This window comes from Sabethes cyaneus, chromosome 1 (assembly GCF_943734655.1).
Source record: "Sabethes cyaneus chromosome 1, idSabCyanKW18_F2, whole genome shotgun sequence".
Lineage (NCBI taxonomy): Eukaryota > Metazoa > Arthropoda > Insecta > Diptera > Culicidae > Sabethes > Sabethes cyaneus.
The window spans coordinates 31,518,655-31,528,083 of record NC_071353.1 but is presented as its reverse complement, the minus strand read 5'-3'; the positions used below and the strand labels follow the sequence as shown (position 1 = coordinate 31,528,083).

Sequence of the window (9,429 nt, the reverse complement as noted above, 5' to 3'; positions counted from 1 at the left end):
AGAGTTAGAACATTTTCCTCATTTCCACGAAAATTCGGGACGTCTACTATTAAATGTTTAAACTAATTTATTGTTTATATTAATGAGGTATGACCAAAACGGATGGGGTATTTTTAAACGTTATAGCACAAACTATAGTTTGTGGTTATAGCCTAACATAACAGTTATAGCGACGGATGATATTTCAGTAGGCCGTGAATGAAAAAGCGTTTCTATCAGTCAAATTTTTTATCCAGTAAAACAAAATTTCGATTATCAAATTATCTATATAAGCCGTGCAATGAATCTTCCGTGCCAGAACAATCCGAACAAGGAGGTACAAGCATGGAAAGTGAAGCAAACAGTAACTCTCAAAAGTTAATTCACAAATCTTTTCAGAATGATCTAACACTGTGTGTCTGGAAGGTGTGCAATCGAATAAGCCGCTTGCTTGACACACAGAAGCGTTCGGAGCTGCGACAGTTTTTCCAGAAGCATGACCCATGTTTATCCGGGTTCATACAGGGCTATGAGTTTGTCAACGTTCTAAGCTGCATACTGAGGGAATGCCTGTGTGGAACCGAAATCTGTCAGCTGGCAGAATACTTTCAAACGCCTGATTCGGCAGGAGTTGCTTATCGGCAGTTTCTTGACCTGATAGATGACGATGGTTTGAAATCCTTGCGGACCCATCATATACTGTCCGCTAGCGAGCATCGTCGGTTGGCACTAGTGCTAATGGGTATTGCCCAGTCGTTGCGTTTCCGAGAGCAAGTTCTTCGACCATATTTTGAAGACTACGATCTGATTGCTCAGAATGGTGGTTCGGTTACTGCTGGCTATTTCAAACGCGTGCTGTACTTTCTGGGCATAACTCTTGGGCAATACGAGTGGGAGCTCATGTTCAAAAGATTCACCAATGACAGCTATAAGATTGATTACGAATCGTTTGTTGATGAAATTGACCAAGTTTCTAGATATCTCGACAGTCGAGGCCCATTGGATCGACAGTGTGATGACAATGTTCCTCCAAAAATCATCACTGTTGAACTGCCAAAAGTTGATAGACCGGAAGTTGGTGTAGTAGATTTATCGCAAATACTTTGCAAAGATACCGCGTATCATCCATGCTTGTATCCATCGCGGGAATCGCGAGAGTTCGAGGCATTGATGCTTCGCATTAAAGAGTATATTTGGAAAAATCGGGTACGCACGCGGGAATTTTTCGAACAGTTCGATGCTATGGGATGTGGATGGATTAGCCGAAGTCAGTTTATTCGCTCCATGGATGCAATTGGGCTATCCGGACTTCATCGACTCCCCCTGACCGACTGCGAAATAAGGACAATCTGCGACCACTACCAGGACTCGAGAGATGCTAACAGGATACGGTGGGAACGGTTCACGGATGATGTGGATGAAGTGTTTACAATTAAGAATTTGGATAAAGGTCCTTTTCAGACCATTGATTCGCCTCCGGAGGAAATCCGCACGTTACCGCGTGAAGGTGCTTTGCAGATGCAGGAATATCGCGACCTAGGGGAAGATGTAGTCGGGTGTATTCGAACGCTGGTGGGAAATAGGCGGATTTTGATAATTCCGATATTCAAAGATTTCGATCCTCATCGTAATGGACAGATTACACGAAGCCAAGTTGGTGAAGCACTATCGATGGCAGGAGTAAAAATTACGGAAGAACAACAGTATGCTCTTAATCAGCGATATGGCGATGACTTTGGATTCGATTATGTGAGGTTTATGAGAGATGTTGATCCATCGCCACCAACCAATGCAGCGGTAAGTTATGTTTCTGGGTAAATAATATGTTATTCTCAAATCCTATCATTTTTACGCATTTAGTATCAAGATCTACAGCCGCGTTTAGCAGCAATTAATGCTACAGGCAATAAGACGATACCTCATCCGCATGAGTGCGATATAGTACGCGTTCTCGCCAAAGTCAAAGGACAGGTCGTTCGCAGAAAATTACGCATCATTGATTCGATGCGTGGCTTCGACCTGCTCAGTCATTTCCGTATAACTGCTGATCAATTCGAACGTGGCTTATCATCCGCTTCCATAGACTTGGCGCCAACTGAGGTCTGTACGCTCATAAAGACTTTCAAGACTCCGCTATGCGAAACGGTGGATTACAAACGCTTTTGCGACACTGTTGCCGAGGTTGACTACCAATGTCACCTGGAGAAAGCCCCTTTGCTGGTTCCGTTACAGCACTTTCCTTCTGAGGATGGTCCCCACAATCATTTGAACTTTGAAGAACGTACCATTCTTTCTCAGACATTGCAAAAGTTGGCGTGTCTTGCAGATTGTGTGTCCAATTTGCGGTCATTATTTCAGGACTTTGACCGCCAGCGGCTTGGAGTAGTGAACCGTAATCAGCTCATACGCTCGTTTGCCGCACGTGACTTGCATACGACCATATCAAGCCGAGAGTTTGAAGTACTTTGCAAGTTGACCAAACTCGTGACTTTAGTCATGACCTTGAAATGCGGTCAGGCATATATTAATATTTATTTTGAAACGATGATTCTACAATTGATGAAGGGACGGTAAGGGAAAGTAATGAAGAAGGATTTTTTCGGGAATGAAGGGGAAGGGTGGAAAGGAAGGGGGGGGGTAATAGGTAGCTATGGTTAACAAGTTGTCGTTGTGACTCCTATCTTTTGTCCAATGCTGGAAGGTGCATGGGTCGAACCAAGTTGTAATCAGAGATTATAACCGGATTTGAACCCACAACACCTGCCAGGGCGTGTCGCTCACTGGTACCCGTGTACCTTTGAACCACAGAGGCGCTAGAGTCCAGCGCCTCTGTGGTTCAAAGGTACACGGGTACCAGTGAGCGACACGCCCTGGCAGGTGTTGTGGGTTCAAATCCGGTTATAATCTCTGATTACAACTTGGTTCGACCCATGCACCTTCCAGCATTGGACAAAAGATAGGAGTCACAACGACAACTTGTTAACCATAGCTACCTATTACCCCCCCCCCCTTCCTTTCCACCCTTCCCCTTCATTCCCGAAAAAATCCTTCTTCATTACTTTCCCTTACCGTCCCTTCATCAATTGTAGAATCATCGTTTCAAAATAAATACTTTGCAAGTGTTTCGCTGTTCCAATAGGTAAAACAACTGATTTATTAAAACATTACACACTGATTGTTTATTTTTTTGCGTCAAGGATGCAGACAGGAAGTAAACTATCGAGCATTTCTGGCAGCGCTTGATTATCTATATGCGAATCGCGAAAACCACCCGTTTTGAAGTGCTGATTGCAGATCCTATTATCTGGGTAGATATTTATTATCGATGTGCGCACACATTTGTTAAGTGTTCTATAAATTGTCATGCAGAAAACTACATACTTTATTGCGCTGAGAAGTATCGAAAGAAATCGTGTTCTTTATTGCCCTGAGTTATTGGACCATGACACTAGTAAATTTTTTCACTATTCTACTTGTAATCGTAAGTTTGTTTTTATCGGCTAATGGACAGGATAAATGTGAGATAGAAAAGTGTCCTGAATATGGTTCGACTGAAACCGAACACGTGCTAACATTGCTCCCCGTTCCATGGAATTGTAGTCAGTACATCATGTGTGATCGAGGTTCCCAATATATAAGGTATATGCTGGGCTTAATTTATATCGGAGTTGTATGAATCAAATCGAATACTAAGTCATGATTCAGTATTAGTGGATAATGTAGTGAAAAGCAGTGTTTTTTATGTAGTGATTTTATCTTATATTTTATATCTAATATCTCAACAACGACTCATGCAATTCATCAGTTACTTCCTTTTTTTGTTTCAAAGGTTAAAGTCAATGCATTTAAACTTTAATAAAGGGGCAAAGGGGGACCTAAGCTCAAACTAGTCGTAATTTAAAGAATGTCAGTATTTCAACCGTAATGCGCGTCTTGCATAACATTTTGGTCATTTAGGATCATCAGCGAGGGTGCGCGCGCGATTTGAGGGTGTACAGAGCATCTAGAAAAAGGTTTTACTTTTTTTTTTATAGAAATTAGACTAAGTATAGATAATTATATTCACTTATGTTCAGTACAGTAATCGTTTATCTAATTTAATTCAAAATTCAATATAATTTGACAGGCCTTGTCCACCTGGGCTCCACTTCATCCCGACTTTGCAAGTATGCGAATTTCCTGATCGAGCAACGTGTATAGAAAGCTGCTCTAAACCTTCAGTAAATTTATTCGATAATTCTCAACGAAGTGAGAATTACGATGTGACACAACACATAGCGTAGGAAGAAACATTTTACTTTGCGTTTAGTATAATAAAGCCGACTACGACACGTCAACCAAGCATGAAGTATCATTTAAAACGACTACCGAAAAGCCGTCGCGTTGCAGATGAATAAAGCATTTTACCCAAAACACAGACTTTTATTTTTCGAAAAGGTCCACTGAAGTCGCTTTTTACGCGATTTTTTGACGTAGAACTACGTCTTACCGCAGGGTGTCATTTGGATTGAAGCCAGCGTCACGAAAGAATGAAAGATTTTGATCGCTAATAGCTCTTCCAATTTGTAACGGATCTTGATGGTTCGCATACCATTCGATTCATAAAAGATGCAGTAATTTTGCAGCTTTCTTGAAAAGTTTGTTTTATAATTGCTACATAGTGAAAATGAACAGAAACTTTTAAGTAAACATTTTCTCATACATTATCCGTGTGACAGCTTTGCTTTCCAGGCACGGACGACGATCACGTTCACCAAGCTTGTGTTTGTGGCTGCTACTGCTGCTGCAAGACAGAGAGGTAGCGGTTGCATAGTGCTATACCATCTTAACATGTAAAGGCTATAAGGTTTTGCAAGGTGACGTCACGAATGAACCGGAATGAACGCAATTCACCCATCTGACATCCACTCGTGGTTTGTTTACTATTTGTTAGGTGAAAGCGATATGCATAAATTGGAGTAACACGTTTTAAAAGCGTATTATCCAGCAGTGTCGCCCTCCAAACTACTCGGAATGGCAGTTTTTGTGCTTTGCTGACTGCCGTTAAGGCCTTTAAGCAATATTCAGTTTCAACTTGTTAACCCATGTTCTAAGTCCACGTAAACAAACCACTGATAGACGTCAAAGAAGTGAGGTTATGCTCGCCCGTGCAAAACCTTATTGAAATGACACAAAAAGAAAAGCAAAGCCATTATGGTCATTCAATGGCTGCTCGACTTCCGAGCTGATTACAGTAACGTTCTACTTCGATTTAAACCACCAGTGGTAATCCAACTTAGGTATCGTCGTTTGGAAATTGATTGTACAAGCTTCACTTTCAATCGTGTTTTTGCTTGCTACAAAGCAAAGCAAATCCTATGTGCTCCATTCTGATTTGGAAACTTGATCTTCTGTTTTTATACGACAGACTTCGTAGCCAACTGTTGAAATGCAGGACAATTGCAGGGCTAGTGCAATGATCATGGCAATGATTCTGTTGACTCTATCAGCCTCTTCCAGTTGAGAATCTAACATGAGGCGTCTGGCTTGTTCGACAAGTGTCGTACCTAAGAGGCTCAGGCTTTTTGCTTGCTACATAATTACTCAAAAAGGCGACATATGCAGTCGTGAACTGGCTAATGTAAATCAATTTTCGTGCCCTGATGGTTGCTGCCGCGGGATGAGAGAGCAGACAAGAGCGTATATGTTCAGATGGCAAAGAATAGAATCACATGGCATCTGCACGACAAGTTTACTTTTTGATAATTGTCAGCGCCACCCCACTGTCACAAATGTCATTCCCATACATTTTTCGTGTAGCCAACATCTCATCTAGCCCATAACAAACTTTGCCTCGGACCAAATGTATTTGTGAGTAGCCCGCTCTAACTTCAGCCTCGGATGAATGTGCGCTCGAACAAAATTACTTTTTTGCTTTTTACCTTTGTTATACTATATAACAAAGGTTTAGAAATTGGTCGAAAAACACGAAATTGATCCAAGGCCCGGAGGGCCGAGTTACATGTACCAATCGATAGGGTTCGACGAACTGAGCAATGTCTGTGTGTGTGTGTGTGTGTGTGTGTATGTATGTGTGTATGTGTGTATGTGTGTTCGCTCCGAATTTTCTATCGCCTGTTACTCGGCGATGGCTGAACCGATTCGACCGCTATTACTTTTGTTTGAAAGGTATTATTGCCTAATATATCACTATTAAATGGTTTCGTGGTCTGACTTTTCGTTTGAAAGTTATAAGCAAAAATGTGAAAACTACGTGACACGGTTTTCTCCGGAACCACGCAACCAATTTTAACGATATTAGTACCAAACGAAAGCTCTTACTATTACTAAACATTTAGCTAAGTTTTATTGAAAACGGACAAGCAGTTTAAAAGTTAGCCTTGAAAAACTTGTTTTGACTAGGTACAAATGAACGCCTGTTTCTCAGAGATGGCCAAACCGATTTACACGCTATTAGTTTCATTTGGCAGGTAATATAGCCAGATAGATCACTATTGAATAGTTTTTTGATTGGACGTTTAATTTGAAAGTTATGAGCAATCGAATACATCACACCAAAATTAACAATAATTTATAATGATTTTAACCAAGATAATTTACCTAATTTCAATTATTTTAATATCAAACGAGAGGTTTTCACACTAGAAATATATATGCAAAATTACATAAGAATTGGTTTTACCGGTCAAAAGATATTAACCCTCGAACACTCGCGCCAACTGTTATAACACGGTTACCTGCGCGCACAATAGCCCAAACCAAATAAAACGTGCGCAATAGATTTTTGACTAGGAAAACTTGGTTTTAAGTTTATCAAACCTTTGGAAGAGTTTCTTAAAATTGAAAGCTCTATCGTCTGGTAGAATTTGTATTCTGATTAATCCCCTTAAAAGTGAAATAAACAAATTATTTTCCTTCAGTTTCAATACAACACATTGATATGTTTTGCAAACTTTTAGAGCATATTATTACAAGAAATTTTGCTGAGCACAGTAAGCTTCTATCTCTTCAGTGAAGGTAGAAAAATCTTATTTATTGTATATGAATTTGTAAAATCAGTTTTTCTATTCTAACTCTTCTTGTAATTGTTGTATGACTTTTTCATGTATTACAAAGTTGTACAAATAATAAAAATACACAACTCTGCTGAATTTAGTATACCTCTATGTTTGCTTGTTTAGAAACTGTAGAACTTTAATTGTAAAAACAGCCTGATTTTGACCCCGAATTACTCGATTACCAACAGACGGATACATCTTAAACATTTTACATTTGCTGGTAGTTTTGCTGCATACAGACATCATTTTTCCATGTGAAGAAACGAGAGAAAATTCCAGTTGGGGTCAATTGCGGTACACCTCACATGCTACTTGCTTCGTTTCTGTGATGTCGGTTTATGCTAATCTTGTTTCCTAACAATTTAAAGTATTAATGTATTCAATAATTCGGACATTTTGCTCATAACAAGTTTACTGAAGAATATACGTTAGTATATACGTAATATACGATTTGTAATGGCATTCAAAAACCTACACATGTTGTACAAAATACAACAGCGTGAGTAACCGAAAGTTAATAAAAATTGATGAAATTTATTCAAGAAAACTTTATTCTTGTGAATCAAATAGAATGGCATTACAGGAAATTATGCATAGTTCAAAAACCTATAAACTAGACCTTTACTACGCAATGTATATGTTAAAGAATAATATTTCTTCTTACAACTTACTTTTACTTGAACTTACCCGCATTAGTAACAACTTACTCAGCAATTTCATGAGAAAAAGAACTATCATAATTTGCAAGTGCTTCTATTTTGTTCAAATTTTGTAAACTTATTCAATTTCCAAAAATTTCATGTAAGCCAAACGTGTCGATTTCTATCTCAAATAGCAAGTAAGATCGTATAACAAAGGTTCCTTTCACCACTAGGTGGATTAAATCAGGTTTTTTCTTTTTGTGTCGGATGTGTAGGAAGCGTAAAAAGATGTTAGCCGCATCTTTACCTTCAGTTTCATACGCCTGGTCAGCGTGGACAAACGTGAAGCCAGATCAAGAAATAGCTCTTATTAATACCAATAACATATACAGTGGACCCCCGTTCGTTTGAACGATTCCTCATGCAAACTAACGGGGTTACTTTTTAATTTGAACAACTGGTAACCCGAAATATGCTGAAACCTGTGTGAACTGGCCGCCCTGCTCTTTGTTATTGTTTTGGTGGATTGTTTTAGTTGGCAGTTGCAAGCGCGAATATTGCATTTTCCGATCGGATTTCTATCTTAATCGTTAGGAAAACGAAATGTGAAACCGATTAAACACGCTAGGTCAGTACAAGCAAATCGTGTTTATGTGCATTGTCTTCATAAACAAATGATGTCATGTTGAGAATGACGTTTGAACCATTTTTAATTTGCACGTCGTGCAAACCAACGGGGTTCAAATTAAAAAGTGTTCAGATTAAAAATGGTCAAACGAACGGGGGTCCACGGTACTTAACATAACTTAACGCTTAACGTCAATATGGTGTGAAAGGTTTTCTTTAATATTCAAGGTTTCTTCGCAAAAATCCCATCTAACGTAGTTCCACCACAGAGAACAGACATTTATGTTCATATAAAATTTCATTCAAAAGGTGTGTAAAATTTTGAACAAAACACTAGCGACATCTAACTCAGAGTGCACCCGTTACGCTTTTTCCATGTTGCCATATTCAATATATTTTCTTGCGATGTTCTGCATATTTGAATAACCGGCAACTCCAGTGTCAGTTGCTTTAGCAACGGCTGTGCTTGTTTATTAAAGGACAACATGTATATATTTTTATACAATTTGTTTCTGATAAAAAATCAGAGGGGTTGTGTACAAGATACGACCGCAGATATAGGTGACGCAGGCTACGTACCCAGGTAACCAATAAGCATTTCCAATGCAATTTAAAAGCAAGCCAATAAGCATTTAAGTTGCCTTAAATGCTTCTTAAATGCTATTTTGGCAAAATATGCGGCTACTTTACTGCTAGCCCCCTTATAGTGCTGACAATGCTTATTTGCAGCTAGTTACCAACAAGAAGAATTTAAATAGAATTTTGGATGCCAATTTACAACAGTTATGCAATCAAAAAGCTGATAAACAACAACCTGCAGTATAAAACGCCAGGGATGCTAATAAACGACTGATTTACTGCTTATTTTAATGCTTATTGGTTACCTGGGTAACTCTCTTTGTAGTGATAGTAGCATGTGTTCATGCTTGTAATCATTCGATTCTTCATGTATACATGCTATATGCAACATATATGCATGCTACTATAGTTACTATGTATATATAGTTCTATAATACACATGCTACATGCGTTGTATCTAACATTTCCGGAGTGATTCGCAAAAAGGGCGCAACTTACGAGGTGTAAACAATGAGGAATATCACTGTGATAATTTGCCAGTACAT

At 39.0% G+C, this 9,429-nt stretch overlaps 1 protein-coding gene across 1 annotated transcript; it reads left to right on the top strand.

The window, feature by feature from the left end:
• The first annotated feature begins 280 nt into the window (after positions 1-280).
• On the top strand, positions 281-3,259 carry LOC128745534 (uncharacterized). Its single transcript, XM_053842609.1, has 5 exons — positions 281-316; positions 379-1,776; positions 1,840-2,450; positions 2,857-2,876; positions 3,177-3,259. The coding sequence occupies exons 1-5, from the start codon at positions 281-283 to the stop codon at positions 3,257-3,259; spliced, it is 2,148 nt and encodes a 715-aa protein (XP_053698584.1).
• The last annotated feature ends 6,170 nt before the right edge of the window (positions 3,260-9,429 follow it).

Coding starts and splice junctions, on each gene's coding strand:
- LOC128745534 (XM_053842609.1), top strand. CDS start 281: ATGAATCTTCCGTGCCAGAACAATCCGAACAAGGAG. Junction 317..378: donor AGAACAATCCGAACAAGGAG/GTACAAGCATGG, acceptor AAATCTTTTCAG/AATGATCTAACACTGTGTGT. Junction 1,777..1,839: donor CGCCACCAACCAATGCAGCG/GTAAGTTATGTT, acceptor TTACGCATTTAG/TATCAAGATCTACAGCCGCG.